At 49.9% G+C, this 15,728-nt stretch overlaps 1 protein-coding gene across 9 annotated transcripts in view; it reads right to left on the bottom strand.

The window, feature by feature from the left end:
- Positions 1-406: 406 nt before the first annotated feature.
- Positions 407-15,728, bottom strand: part of RAI2 (retinoic acid induced 2) — a 60,897-nt gene continuing 45,575 nt past the window's right edge. For 4 of the 9 annotated variants that reach the window (XM_060182974.1, XM_060182975.1, XM_060182970.1 and 1 more), the window contains 2 exons: positions 4,420-4,496; positions 407-2,468 (listed from right to left, as the gene is read on the bottom strand). In XM_060182974.1, coding sequence (XP_060038957.1) covers positions 846-2,444 — 1,599 coding nt within the window. In that variant the 5' untranslated portion in view covers positions 2,445-2,468; positions 4,420-4,496 and the 3' untranslated portion in view covers positions 407-845. Of the gene's footprint in view, positions 2,469-4,419; positions 4,500-15,728 lie in introns of all 9 variants that reach the window. The other 5 variants (XM_060182969.1, XM_060182972.1, XM_060182968.1 and 2 more) reach the window with 2 other exon arrangements.

Below are 15,728 nucleotides of genomic sequence, written 5' to 3'. Positions count from 1 at the left end.
CTCTCTTTTGAGGGCCACATCTTCTTTTGTCATTGCCAGGGCTTCCCTGTTCCAGCCTGACTTTTTCAGACAGAGACAGAGATAGTATGAGAGAGAGAAAGGCAGAGAGAGAGACACCACAGCACTGCAATCTCCTACTCTGGTGTGGTGAGGGCTGGGCTTGAACCCAGTACCACAGTACACTATCCAGGTCCATTATTTTGCCACTTCTCCTTTGGCCACAGTCTCCCAAATAAAACAGGAGGCCTGGAAGGGAAAGTGACCTTCTCAAAGTCGCACACTCCCCTCACCCCTTTGCCCAATCTGCAAACACTAGCAAAGGGGCAGTGTTTCAGAGCTCTGGCTTTGCCCCAACCATGCCTGTTAAGGAATGCCATCTGGATGAATGAGTGAATCCTGTAAGCAATTAGTGCAAACAAACATTTATTGTGAAATAGTTATCCTACCCTTTATTAGGTATTACATCATCAAAGCACTTTGTGGCAATGAAAATAGCTTTTTTTCTTCACCCCCTCTGATTCACCCAGTATTCCATTAAAGCTGCAAAAAAATGTGCAATCTGCTTGAAAAATAGGTTGCTCTTATTTACTCATTTGTGAAAAGTCAAAAATTAAAAAAGAAAATGAAACTAGCTTACAGAACCACGCGAGCCAATTCGCCTTTCCACTTCCCAACTACTCTCCCAAATAATTAACAAAGATAATAAGATAATCCACTTGAAGGAATATATATATATATATATATATATATATATATATATATATATATATATATATTTCAAATGCACCTTTCTCCATGTCAGAATCATAAAATTCTTTTTTTTTTTTAATTAAAAAGCTGTGTAGTTACTTTCTGGGGAAAAAGGTGGCCAGCCGTTGTTTTTTGATGGGGAGCATGTGGATTTCCTGGGAGTTCACTTTCTTTAACTTGATGCTCCGGTTTTTGACGGGCTTCCTAAGGGCCTCCACACTTCCCAGGGACTCTTCCCCTTGGCTGTTGATACCATAGCCCTGAAGCACGGAGTCTTCTCTTTTGAAGGAGAAGTTTTTGGTGGACACTCCAGAGAGGCCTTTGATCTTGCCACAGAAGATGGTGGGCACAGCATCTTCTACTGAGACGATCACCTTGGTGGCCTGGGACTCACTCACAGCCTCAGTGGAACTTTCAGCCTTGAGCTCGCTGCAGGGCTGGTTGGGCTGCTCGGGGGCAGAGGCTGCAGCAGGGCTACTGTTGACAGTGCGGCCATCAAGCATGGTGGTGGTGGTGGTTGTGGCAGTGGCCATGGCCTCAAGGGTCGTGGCAGTGGCAAAGGGTGTTTCCACAGCTCTGGGGAGTTTCTCCATCCCAGTGCGACCCAGGCTGGCCACTGGGGCCTGGGGGGGAGGCTCCAGTTTCCGATGGGCTGCCAGTGACAGGTCCAGAGCTGTGTCCTCCTGGCAGAGTGGGGGGCTGGTTTCGCCAGCCTTCAGCCAGGGCACCGACTTCATGGAGAGATCCAGGGCCTCGTTCTCACTGCCCATCTTGATGACTGTGTGACGACTGAGCTGGAAGTATTCCCGGGGCTGAAGGAGGTCAAAGGGCTTTAGTTCCTTCTCCAGAGGGGCCTGGGTACCTTTGAAGGGGTGCAGGCCAAAGGAGGTGGGGGGCTTGGGGCAGCTGGGGCTGAACTTGGACTCTGAGCTCTGAGGCACTGGAATGGGGATGGGGATGGGCACCGGCACAGGTAAGGGCACAATCACTGGGTAGGGCACCAAGAGGGTGGCGGGCGGGACCAGAGGTGACAAGGGTGAGTTAAAGGGCTGAGGGGCTGCAGTGGCATACCCAGGAGGAGGCTGGCACGGTGGGGGGGCAAGAGCCCCCTGTGAGGGGAACAGATTCTGGAGCACGGCTTCAAAGGGCAACGTGGGCTCCTGCGGCTGGCTGGGAATACGCAGGTCCAGGAGCTGAGGCTGGGGCTCTGGGTCCTCAGGCCCCTGGAAGAGGTTGTTGTGCATGGTGCCCGAGGAGCACGGGGTCTCCTGCGGCAGCACCAGGGGTGAGTTGAGGTGCTGGAAGACATGCTGCTCCAGCACCACAGGCAGCTGCACTGGGCCTTGCGCCGTCATGACGTAGGTGGCGTTGCTGCTGGGGTTGAGCTCGGGTGCCGAGCCACCCTCCACCTGCATGTGGATGGGCATCACCACCGGGCTCTCCCCAAGGCACAGGGGCTGCAGCACTGTGGCTGCCACCTTCAGAGCCATGCCGCTCTGGGACTCGGCTGGGGGGTTCAGGATGGAGGGGGCAGGCACGGCCACCAGGGCCTTCTTCACCAGGTCAGTGGAGTTGATGTTCCAGGCCTCTGTGGTGATGAGCTGGGCCATGCCGTTCTCCAGCCTATTACTGGCCAGGGCAGGTGTGGACTCGGCCATGTCCATGGACAGGTTCTGGGACTGCAGCTCGTCCATCACTCGGTTCAGATGCCTCTCGGCCTGCAACACACAATGCAAACTGTCAGGCTTTCTCGAGAGACGCTCTCCAGTGACCCGGCGAGCTCTCCCCATTCTCAGTACGTTTCTAGTTAAGCCTATGTGCACAAGCATCTTCTAGATATTTCCTAACATAGACCACCACACCCACGTGATCAGCTGTGCGTGGAGAGCCCCAATTTAACAGGCAATCAAGCTAGAAACACAGACGATGTAATGACTAAGTAGCCAAGGGAGGTTAAACATTTTTTTTAAAGCCTGACCACAGCTTTTATGTTTAGCCCTCAACTAACATAAACTTTTCATTCAGCATCCCTGTCCCAGAGGACTAAGCTAGGAAGAGCTTGGACTTGTCCGAACTCTAGAGTTAAGCAAACACTTAACTTTTCTTTAAGGAAAAACACCTGACCCCATCCCACTGGAAGATTCCATGAAAATGGAAGGGGGGCATCTGACCATAGAAAGCAGTTGGCAAACGCTTTGTAGCAGTGCTTCTTCCTCAGAGGTGGGGTGGGAGGGAGAGCAGGGCACTCACACAAGGGTCGCTGTCATCTCCTGCGCTCCCTCGAGACCAGCCATAGCATGGTCTGCTGTGCTCAACTCGGGCAGGCGAAACACTTATCTGAGGTGCTCACAGCCACACAGGAACGGGGACAGTAGCCTGTCTACAGCATTGCCTTTTCCAATTGGCTCATGTGCTGACCTCTGCTAACTCCTGGCTCTCTGGAAAAGGAGGGGACGGTAATAATTGGGGGAGGGGGCAAGGGTGTGTGATGAGGCACTGTCGTTGGAATCAAAAATCCCTCCAGGTGAGCACGCTTTCTCCATGTCGATGCCACCTCAGGACACCTCTGGAGAGGCCCTAGGAAGCCAGGGTGGGTGCTTCCTGGAGGAAGCAGGACTGCATCTGCTATATGGCTCTCCATGGTAACGCGTCCATATTTAGCCTGGTTTCCATGGAGAAGGCAGGCACCATGTCTAACTCAGGGAGCCCCACAGCACCGGAGCTTGGTTGGGCTCAATATCAATTCAATAATCCACAGTCTTGCTGGGCAGGCCTCAGGCACCGTGAGAGGCTCCACTTCACCTGCCAGTGCCACCCTCTAGACTGAGGCCTGGCCCCTTCTCCTCACAGCAGGCCCAGTACCATCTCTGATGCAAGAAGTGTCAGGCACATCCTCAGTGTCTGGACTAAGCCAACCAGGCCTTGCTATGGGAAGGCAGCTCTGACAGATGAGCAAGTGATGAGGTTTCCAGGCAGTGGAATGTGTCAGACACACCTAAGCAGGTGTTTGTTTCTCTGAGGTGGGAGGGGTACTACTGGGTAAGGTGCCAGGGCACATGCCCTCCCAACCCTTTATGGTGACAGACATTTGGAAGCTTCTGGCAGGAGAGGCCTCAACGTCAGCAGGCCACAGTTTGGTTGGTCGATAGCTCAGAACCCTCTGAAGGCCCTATGTACCTCAGGCCTCTTCCAGAAGTGTATGTTCTGCCCCTCCCAATAGCTACAAATCTCAGAAGGTGAGAGATATCTAAAGCTGGCATGGGCCTGGTGAGGACAAAGACAGCAACTGTTTGAGAAGTCACCTGAGGCCACACATCTGAGGTGGCTTCTGATGGCCTGTCAGGCAATTTGCCAGGAGAAATCACAGCCACCATATAATCTATATCACCTTTAGGCATATCCAGTGGTGAAACTACTTTATCCTAAAAGATGTCCTAAGAGATCACCTTGTCCTAAGAGATGTTCTGTGGGTCCATCTAGCAGTGGTGGCTTCTCTTCCGTTTTGCCTCTTTTAATCTCCAAACCCACTCCCAAATAAAATGGGGGAGCAGAATTCTCCATGCCTTGTACCCTGATTCTCACATACATTTTCAGTTTAGCATCACTCTTCCCCCAGTCTGGGCCTGGTTCTAGCCCTTCCACTCACCCAGAACCTTCCTGTTGACATACCAGAGAGAGGCCCTCCCAGAGTAGGGTGCCTCCTGTAAGTCCCTGCTTCTCCCAGGAAGAATTGGGATGTGCCAAGCCTGCTGAAGAAGGCACATGCGTTATTTCATTCAGTCCTCAGAATAACCCTACCTCCGTGGCCCTATAATTATACCTGTTGGTATGCTTCTAAGACCCCCTTCTGTTTCATTGGTTTAATCCTCCCTGCTTAACACTGTATTCTATTTACATAACCACTGTTAACTAAGCACTACCCTGCCTGCAGGGCATTGGTTTAATCCCCAATGGTTCATGATGTCTTTTTGCTCCGCCCCCTCTCATAGTACACCCTGATTTGCACCAGTCACTTTTCACTCCACCCTCTCTATGTCACATCCTGTTTACACCCTACTTGGCTAGTATATATATATAAGGACAGGATTGTGATTATAGTTTTTTTTAGTTTAGCTTAGCTTGGCTTAGATTGTGCTGCATTCTGCATGAATAAAGAGATGCTACTTCCCAGCTCAGCCATGAATCCCTGGTCATCTGTCTCCCGCCCACGAAGCTAGTCTGGCAATACCAATCCTATAGGTGAGGCAGTGACACTACATGGTGGTCAGTTAGCTTGCTTAAGGGAGGGGGACACAGAGGCTGGTATTTGAATTTGGCCATCATGATTAAAACCTGGGAAATTTCTCTTTGTCCTGTCAAATAGAACAACAACAACAAAAAGAAACAATGGCCATCAGGAGCCATGGATTCATAATGCCAGCACAAAGCATTTGCAACAACGTGGGTGGACCTAGAGAGTAGTGTGCTATGTGAATAGGTTGCAAAGAAACACACATGCTATGATTCCGCTCATACGTGCTGGATAAGCAAGCGAAGCAACCAAATGAACAAATAGGACAAACCAAACCCACGGAATGTCAGAACAAGATGGTGGTCCCCAGAAGGGGAGCAGGGACAAGGGTGGGTGAAGCAGTGAAGAAGGGTCAGTGGGGATGGTGATGGTGAGCGGAATGTAGTATCCACAGATGTTAGCTCATGAATCTGTGCCCCTAAACCCCATGTGATGGCATAAACTAATGCCACCTCAACTTAAAACAGATGAAATTGCAACAGTGTGAAGGGACCCTGAGGGTACCATATTAATGGACTACATCAGGTGCAGAAAGGCAAACAGTGTCCCGTTTTGCTCATACATGGATGATAAATAAAATGAAAGACAAACCAACTCTTAGAGGAAGGACTATTGGCTACCAGAGGGGAAGGGGGCCAGCTGGAGGTTCGATGGGTGAAATGAGGCTTTTGGAGGTGATCCTGCCGTAGTAACTATAGACAATGACTTATAATGCAGTACAGTGAACTTGGCTTGAAAACACAGGCTTGAAAACAAACACTATCTTGGTATAGATTCACACACACGCTGTGCCTGGGACGTTGTGCTGCACTGTGTCCATTTTCTCCAGGTCCCACACGACGGCTCTTGGGGCTATGAAGACTTTCAAATGGAGTATCTGAGTGTGGCCATGCCGGCCTCTTGTCACTGGTCCGGTTAGATACAGAGTCAAGGCTGGAAGGAGTGTCAAAAGTGTCTGTCCTCTTACTTCCTTTGTGAGGAAACTGACCCCAAAACACTGACTGGAACTTGGTCAAGGCTGGTTCTTATAGTGCTTACTACACACTCACTCTCGAAAGAGCAGAGGACCAGGTCCCACAGGCACCATGAGGGCAACATGGCAGCTACTGCTTTCACCAGCGGGTGACAGACTGAAGGACTGAAGAAGTGAAGAGTCTAATGGGGCCGCCACGGGAATGAGCTCATCCTTGGGCTCCCATGTTTCTCTGACACAACCCAAGAAAGCAGAGTGAAGCAGACTTGCATGCTACTTTCCTTCCAAGAAGCTACATTTGTGATGAGGCCAACCTGGGACCTAACTTCTGGGCGGTCAGTCTGGGACCTGCCTCACATGGGAGCTCCCTTGGGTGGCCCACAACTTTGAACTCAAGATTCAGTGGATATCTAGGAAGTTATTCCAGCAGGGTGCAAAATGGTTTTACTCTCCCCATAGGGGGTAATAATTGTCAATTACTTGCCTCGGTGATTAGATTTTCTGAGCTTTAAACATCAGCACAGAACCGTTCTACAGAAGCTTTGCGTGTAATTGCCTCACGAAGTCTTCCCAAATCAGTTAAAATGCAGAGAGTGCACAATTTCATCTCCTTCCTGCCTGCCTGAGGACCAATCCCCTTTCACATCCACAAGTCTACACAGCAGTTCCCTAGGAGAATGTGACGGCCCAGATTGGCCTTGAGAATGAGTTCACCAGTACGCTGCCACGTGCTTTACACCTGAGTGTCTGTCACCTTGGAGAATCTGGGCAATGGTGGTGGGGGAGTGACGGGCTGACAATGGGAAAGGTGGGCCCTTGCTGACACCAGGGTCCTGAAAGGTTGGGGGAGGGGGTTAGCGATCCCTGGAGCAACATGCAACTCCTTTATGTTCGTTTCCCCACCCACTCCAATCCCATTTCCCTATTAGATGGTATCTATAATAAATACAAAGCCCAGGCCTGGAAACTTTAGGGTGGGGCTCACTTTCCTACAGCTTCTTTCAACTCATACCAACTGATTCTGCATCTGCTGATCCCAACCTAAGTAATGCAACTTGTGCCACCTAGGCCTGAGTCCAGAGACGTCAGGTGTGGAATGCCGACCCTTCAGTTTCACTACTCTGCCTACTAATTGAGGCTTATTCAAGTTAGCCTTTTGGGACTGGAAATTGAACTACAGACAAGAAAAGAAGAAAATATCAACAACATGCATTTTCAAAAAGGTTACATATTGAAACAACTTCTACAGAAACAATTGAAGGAACATCTCTGAGTAGCCACCAGGTTCCAGATGCTACCATGATGCTAATCTGACTTCCCTGGGCAGACGACCCCCCACCAATGTGTCCTGGAGCCCCACCTCCCCAGAGCCCTACCCCACTAGGGAAAGAGAGAGACAGACTGGGAGTATGGATCGACCTGCCAATGCCTATGTTCAGCAGGGAAGCAATTATAGAAGCCAGACCTTCCACCCTCTATACCCCATAATGATGCTATGATAGGTCCATACTCTCAGAGGGATAAAGAATAGAAAAGCTTTCAAGGGAGGGAATTGGATATGGAGTCCTGGAGGTGGGACGTATGTGGAAAAGTACCTGTCTTATCCTATAGTCTTGTCAATATTTCCTTCTATCAATAAAAAATTAAATACAAAACAACCTAAATACTTTGATGACATTCCATCAAGAGAAATGACATTCTCTTTCTCCCTCCAGACTTTTAGCATTAATCTTCCCCTGCTGTCTGAAGGTGTCTTGGGGCCCCTGGCCTCCTGCATCCTCCTGGTTCACAGAGCAGGATGCTGATGTCCAACAGCTGAGTGAGGCTTGGAAACTGTGGTGTGTGGACCCCCAGAACTGTGCTCCCTCCCTCAAAAGTACAGTCCCTCATCTCTTGCTTTGGTTTTAAATTCCATCTAAGCATAAGGGGTCCCTTGGTACATCTCAACTGTAACCAGCATGAAACACTAACGTATGAGGGATGCTTTGACCATCAACTATCAATATGCCAAAAAGATTTTGATGGATGAGGATCTTGGTGAAAAAAAATGCAACAAATATTGATACCTGTCATAGACAGATGATTGAAATAGAAGAGATGATATCCAAGATATGTACACACACACACACGTGCATGCAAAGGGGAGGAGGAGAGGGATGGAGGTAGCTTTTTGTGACTATGGGGAAGTGATGTTATGTTCCTAGGATTCAGTTTCCTCTTCTGTAACATGGATGCTCCCTATTCTCACACTGGAGTGGAAAGTGAACTGTGGCTTCCCTTGACCAATCTGTTTCTGCTAAGGAGTGAATCAAACCTGACTTTCTAGAAACTTTTGTGAGTCTTGAAAGAAGGGGAAGTGTGGGCAATTCCACAGAATTGGAGGAAGAAAAATATACAAAAAGGGCGAGGAGAAGAAGAGCAGGGATGGGGGTGTCTTTCTGGGTCACTCGCATGAATACTAAGAAGATTCCCCCTTCCTTCCAGCACCCCTGTCCTGGAAGATTAGGGTGGAGGGCTGTGAACTTGGAAGGCAGGTCCAGGAATGGTGGCATAAGAGAAGCCGAAGACCAGGCTGGTTCGTCTAGGAGTTCTGGCTTGTCTTTACTCCAGGCCAGGGAAGGAGAAGGCTATCAAAAGGAGAAGGAAGATGACTCAGCATGCTGGTTTCTTTTGTGCTGGAACTTTCCAGGGCACATGGCATCTTCAGGTTGAAGGCATCCCAGCACTTCTGATGGACAAAGAACTCACCAGGTGTTAAACAGGTCTACTCAGTGGCCTCCACAGGGTCTCAGGCTGGGGCTGGCCCTTGCCAAGTCAGCAACTGGTTGGGGAAAAAAATCCTAAAACCAGATGAGTGTGAGCAGTAATGGAGACACTTCACAAGCAGAGCCATCACAGGCCTGCATTTCTGCTGGGGGCCTTGGGTGATTGTCTCCCAAGGACCTAGGAGATTAGCTGGGGATGATGCCCTGGAGACTCTACCTCCTTTCTTGGCCCAGTGGAGAGTGTCAGGTGTCTTCATTGAAGACCTCACTTCATGCTCCCCATCACCTCTAGAATGCCCAGGAGGGAGCTATGGCAGCCGCTGGAGAGTGGGCTAGAAGAGGGAGCTGGACTCCCTTCCATACAGCCCCCCATGTGTTGACGATTTCAGAGACTCTCTGAGCCCCCGCTGTGGACCTGCCATGTGTGTCCTGTTCCTCCACCCTGGTACCTTTGCTGCAGACTCCTTGCCCTTTCTCTGACTTCCTAAGAAGCTTTTACAGGCTCAACATCTATCCATATGTTCTCACATGCATTACACAGCCTTCCATGGTCAGTTTTCCCATCTATTTTAGAGAGAAGGGAGATGGAAGTAAATGGAGAGAAGGGAGGAGACACTACAGCCTGACTCCACTATCCATGAAGCCATTTACAATACTCCCATGTGGTTCTGGGGCTCAAACCCAGGGGCTTGTGCAGGTGAGCTATCTCCTAAGCCCAAAAGGACATTTCTTACAGAGGAACAGGAAGAGCCATCTAAAGTATAAGCAGTCCTTTGTCAACACTGCCAGGGGAGGTTAGTGAAAAGTCCTCTCTGAGGTAAAGCAGAGAAGTTATTTTCTAGAGAGAGAAACAAGGAGGAAACAAGTGTCTCCCCTCAGGTGCATACTAGTAGACTGTGAGAGTGACTCCTCGGAATCACAGGAGCAAGTCAAGAACAGTATTATGCTAAAAAAGAAGAAGGAGAAGAAGAAGAAGAAGAAGAAGAAGAAGAAGAAGAAGAAGAAGAAGAAGAAGAAGAAGAAGAAGAAGAAGAAGAAGAAGAAAGAAAGAAAGAAAAGAAGAGAACCGTGTGCTGCTTTGCCATGTGCACAACCCAGGCTCGAGTCCAGATCACAGTGCTTTAAAGGAAGCTTTGGCACTGTGGTCTCTCCTTTCTCTGCCTCTATTTAAAAAAGAAAAGAAAGAACTGGTGGTGGTGGCAAAAGATGCTCACCTGGAGAGTGGACAGAAGAATTGGTGAGTGGCTGTCCCTACATTCACCCAAGGCCCCACAGGCTTCCTTCAGACACACAGAAACCCAAACACAAATCCGGTGGGCCACACAGCCATCTTGTGCAGGAGCACAGGTCATGTTCAGGTCTCAGACCAGAGCCCATCATCTTAAAAGGCCATGGTATGGGGGAGACTCTTCTGGCACTAAAAAAACCTTTAACATACAGAACAAAAGGGTGGGGCAAGTGACCTGCCTCTGGGAGAGAACTAATATTTCTAAATTAGATTGAGATACAAAGGTTACATTTTTGTTCTGGGAAAAAAGACTGTTTATAATATCATGTCATTAGCAGGACATTTTCCAGAGACGAGTGTGCCAGAAATAGACCCTCTATGGGGGGTCACTGGAAGGAAAGGGTGCAGATTCAGGAAGGAAAGAGGACAGACTCTCCCCTCTTCTAGGGCACAGGAGCCCATTGCCAGCTACTGGCATGGAAGCAGTGCCATCTCCTCCCAGGGACTGGACCCTCTGTGGGCCTGACATCTGGGTAGGGTGCCTGCTTATTGATGGTTGGCTCTGGGCTGAGCCCTGGAATCACAGGCAAGTTCTGGTACCATGTCTCTCTCTCTCTCTCTTTCTCTCTCTCTCTGTCTACCTGAATGAAAAAGTCAGCCTGAGGGAGTCAGGCGGTAGCGCAGCGGGTTAAGCGCAGGTGGCACAAAGCACAAGGATCCTGGTTCAAGCCCCCGTCCCCACCTGCAGGGGAGTCACTTCACAAGCAGTGAAGCAGGTCTGCAGGTGTCTGTCTTTCTCTCCCCCTGTCTTCCCCTCCTCTCTCCGTTTCTCTTTGTCCTATCCAACAACAACAACAACAATAATAACTACAACAACAATGGCAACAAAAGGGAATAAATAAATAACTAAAAAGAAAAAGTCAGTCTGAGAGTGGTGAAATTGTTGGGTGATGTTCTTGTGTAAGGCCCTGGGCCAGCAACATCCATCAGTCAATCAGCCAACCAATCAGTCAGTCTCAGCTGTTAGAAACTAGGAAGTCATATAATATTAACTGCAGAATTAATATTACCGCTGACGGTGAGGTTCCCCATTTGATCCCCAACATAGCTGAAGTACTGCACATGTGCAGCGAAGATGGCAAGTAATACCACAGCACTACTGGAAATGAGACATGATGGGAGAATAATGAAATGAAGGCAAAACCGTTTCTATTCGGGCCAAAAGGCTGGGTGGGGGGCTGTCAAGGAAGGAGGAGGCCATAAACTTTGGTATCTTGAATGTAAACTCGGGAAACATGGGTAAATTCCCAGAGTGACCACTGAATAACAAGGGAGCACCATTTCACTGCAGACCTTCCAGTTTCCCTTTCCTTATCCTGAGGGCCAAATCAGTGTTCCTCTCCTGCTTCTTGGGGAAATGAGACTCACAGAGGTGGAAGGCTGGGCTAGCGGAGGAAGAGAGTAAGGAAAAGAGGGACAGAGAAAGCAAAGGCATTTTCTGAGATAAATGGGCAAGAGAGGAAGGACAGAAAGAGGGAAGAAGCAGGGAGAAGCTGAAAAAGAACCTGTCTGAGACTCAGCTCCAAATGAGAAAGTGAGTGTCCTGCTGGAAAACCCAAAACAGAGCAACTGAGGGAAATCACAAGAAACACCATGGCATGAGAGTCACTCAGTCAACCGTAAGGGGTGCTGTCAACCAACAATAATAGCTTGCTTACTTCAGAGATTGGCGGAGGGAGAGATGGACTAGAGTTTCTCCGAAGAATGAAGTGAGAGTGTGGGGTGGGGGAGGTGGAAGAAGTACTGTCGGCCAGAATAAGAGGCCAATAAAGAAGGTGACCCGAATTTGAGGAAAATCTCTCCCACACTTTCAAAATCATTGAGCATGTTCGCTTATGACTTGGACCTACAAAAGGTCCAAGCGTCTCTGGGTGCCTCGGCTCCCTTTGTACCCGACACTCTCCTCAAGTCATCAGAATTGAATATCCTCCATGGCAATGGAGTTGCCTGGTGTGAGGCTGATAAACTGTTCCTAACTTGAGGTTGGCGACTGATAAATTATTGGAATCCTCAGCCCAGTTGAGTCAGTGATATGGATGGAGAAATGCAACTCAAGGGAGTTCAGATCTCAATCACAGGGAGGCAACTGCCTAACTGTCTTGTAATCTCTCCAGAGAGATAAGAGCTGAAAGTCCGCCCCAGTTTGCTGGCTCTGTTAAAAGGTACTTGAGGGTCAAATATGAGAGTGGAGCCTGACCTCAGCCTTCAAGCACTTAGAGCTAAGAGAGGAAGTGAATGTGAGTCAGTCATTCATTTGTTTATAGATTCAATCAACAACACACTATGTTCTTGAAGCAGAAACCTCAGGATGATGAGGATTTAGCTATGTCTGAAGTTATCCTTACTTCAGGGTATAGAGCCCTGTCCCTCAACTGGCTACCTTCTGAAACTCTGGTCTCTGTCATAGCACACTTTCAAGCAGAATGGAGGGACTCTCAAGGTTGCCCACTCTCCTGTACAGCTCAGGAAGGCAGTGTCACAGTGGATACTTAATGGCTAGCTTAGGTGGGGATAGGTGTGGGTGGAGGGGCAGGGAGCCTACTGGTTTTTGCTGAGCTAATCAGGCTAACTCTCTTAGTCCCTCCCTCAACAGACTGATTCTCCTGGAAGTCAATTTATTTAGAAGAAGATTGCAGAAAACACCAATCTAGGAGTGAAGTAGTGAGATGGGGAGAAGGAGGAAGCTAATGTGTGAGGAAAGTGACCACTGTGTGTCACTAGGGCTTAGTTCCGTGGGGGCAGGGGATGACTGAGAGGCTGTGAAAAACACATGCCTCAGAATTGGGTTGTTTGCTAATCTCACTCCCTCACCGGCTAAGGAATGCTCTTCAGTGGTGCATTCATGCCTTGGTGTTCTAGCATGTTGGCACAGTATGCTCACAAGATGCAGCCCCCACCCAATTTTCCCCCCTCAGGAACTTCCCAGATATTTATAGTCAGCAGCCTTGGGTGTACAATGGCCAGTCTGAGGGGACATGGGAACAGGGTACCAACCAGCCAAGCCCTGGAAAGTTCTAGTGTTCATTATGTGAAGACCCAAATGTGACCAATTCTGGCTGCCACGACCAGGTGCCTCTCCAGTGGGTGGCACTTTTTATGACCCCTGTGATGAAGACACTAGCTGGAGGGTCAGCTCACACGTGTGTCTCTTCCACCCCTGGAGAGCCACCCTACCAGGAGGCCAGAGATGGCTCCCTTTCCAAAGCCCAATGACCCAGAGCTGGTCATCTGGGTGAATGTGTTCCCTTGCTAGAATATAACTGGGGCCCCAGAGAAAGTTCTCCTCATCGTATTTGTGCTGGCTGGAGTGCAAGATGTCCCTGCGATGAGTCACCAAGGGAGTTTCTCCTCTGGTACGCTTGTGTTCCAAAGGCAAGGACCAAACAACAGTAAATAAACAAAGGGCACTCTACTCCAGCAGCTGCAAGCTGCCTAAAAATAATAACAACTAGCATCTTGACCCAGAAGTGTACAGTTGCGTGCAGGAGTAAGAGGGCAGAGAACTCCGTCTTTGAAACAGGGAGTTGGGCTTTCTGGAATTCTCCTGCCAGGAGCATCCCCCTGCCTGGAGGCGAGCTCAACAATACTCTGCACAACCCCAGGACTAGTGATGACTGAAGAGCGGGCAGTGGCGTGCGGGGGGGGGGGGGCAGTCGGTGGTGCACCTGGCTGAGTGCACACATTACAGTGCTCAAGCTCCTGGTCTCCACCTGCAGGGGGGAAAAGCTTCATGAGTAGTGAAGTAGGGCAGCAGGTGTTCCTGTCTCTTTCCCTTTCTATCTCCCTGTCCCTTCTCAATTTTTCTCTGTCTCTATCTAATAAATAAAAATTAAAAAAAAAAAAGAGCCAGCAGACTCATTCTGCTTCTCTTAAAGCCAGTGTCCTGGTGGCATTTCAGGCAACACAGAGAGTGGCTGGGGAGACAATGAGGATTATAGGTGTTGTTTCTTCTTTTCATTTAGGGTAGAGTTTGTACACACACACACACACACACACACACACACACACACACACACACTGTGGTGAGCAAGGGGGAATCAGGGTGCCTATTGGCCCTCCAGTTTCTAAGACTGAGCCTCAAACCAGGGCTCCTGCAGCTCCTTATCCAGTGGCTCCACCTGGGTGCCACCCACTCAGCCTCGGCTCAGGAGGTGACATGTGCACAGGCCTCGCCACAGAGGTGGGATTTCAGCATGGGGATGGGGCTGTCAGGAATCCCAGGGAAGAAAGACAGAGAAGGTCTGGGGCCTGGCAAGGAGGGACTGGGGATGAGTGGGGGTGCTGGGATGTTAGGGGGTGGTCTGGGGATGAGTGGGGGTGCTGGGATGTTAGAGGGCGGTCTGGTACAAGTGACCCTTCATGTGGAGCCCTGTGATGTCACTATTCTGATGTCCTCATAGGCTCTGGCAAAGCAGAGACCACTGATGTGGTAATGAGACCATGAGAGGGCCTGAGGGCTGGAGGATTAATGTGGGGTGCTTGCTAGTACCCTCCCCCTCCTCTTCATCCTCTGCCCTCCCTCTCCCCTCCCCAGCACACGCAGGATGATCACAATAAACGATTTACTAAGCATTCACTTATTATGTGCAGGCACCCTACTAGGCATTTTACATTCATTTTCTCTTCCTTGCTTCTCAGCAAGCCCTGCAGATCCACACCAGCCCTGGGTATGAATTAGCTTTCCCCCACCCTACCCCCCTTGGCAACTGAGCTGTGAACTCCCAGGGAACAGGTTGTTTCCATGGGAGGGAGGGACAGAACTTTCCAGAAAGTGAACAGCTCTCAGTACAGGGAAGGTGGGTCGGAGGAGGTAGGGAACAGAGAGGGCAAATGTCCCTGGGTACAGGGTAGGCAGTGTGGGTGGGGAGGGCAGGAAAGTGTGTGTGGGGGGGATTCACCTGACCATTGACCTTGGCCTGCTTCTGCACTTGGGCTGGGCCTGGTCCTGAACCTCACTTCCTCAAAACACACACACACACACACACACACACACACACACACACACACACACACACACACACACACACAGCCAGCTGGTTCTAGTCCCCCAAGAACACAGGAGCTCCTATTCACTTTGGAAGCCCAGCTCACTCTCCCTTCTGCTCGGTGAATCCCAGGCAAGGTGTTCTTTCCTACCCTTCCCAGGAAGCTTTTCCTCTGTGGCTGTTCCCAAGGCTAAAGGTTGAAGGTTCACCATCCTGGGCACCCTCTTCCACCCAGACTACCTTTTCCAGCCTCCCTTGCAGATACGCATGGCCATATTCCCGAGTTCTGGAAGGAAGACTGAGTAGAAGAGGTGTGTGTCCCTCCCAGGCCTGGCCCCTGCTGGCCTTCCACTCAGAAAATTCCCATCTCTTCCTCTACCCCTTAGTGGGGTGCTTGGGGACCTGTGGGTGCCTTGATTGTCACAGTTTTCCTGGGCCCCCCTTATGTGTCCCCTGAACACTTTCTGCACCTCACTAGCTGACAACCAGAGTTGGAGGAGCAGTTGGGGTATGTAGTCTGGCTGTTCATTCTTATTGGTACGAATCCTTTCGGTGGCACCTGGTTACTGCAGAAGCAGCCCGTGCAGGAGCCTGGGGCATTCTCACTGGTAGGGCTGGTGGGGCAGAGGCAGGGCCAGGAGCAGGGGAGCTGCCCTTCCCCAGGGCAGGGGAAGTA

Source organism: Erinaceus europaeus, chromosome X (genome assembly GCF_950295315.1).
Source record: "Erinaceus europaeus chromosome X, mEriEur2.1, whole genome shotgun sequence".
Classification (NCBI taxonomy): domain Eukaryota; kingdom Metazoa; phylum Chordata; class Mammalia; order Eulipotyphla; family Erinaceidae; genus Erinaceus; species Erinaceus europaeus.
The sequence above is the reverse complement of the archived record's forward strand: the minus strand, read 5'-3'. Positions and strand labels throughout refer to the sequence as shown.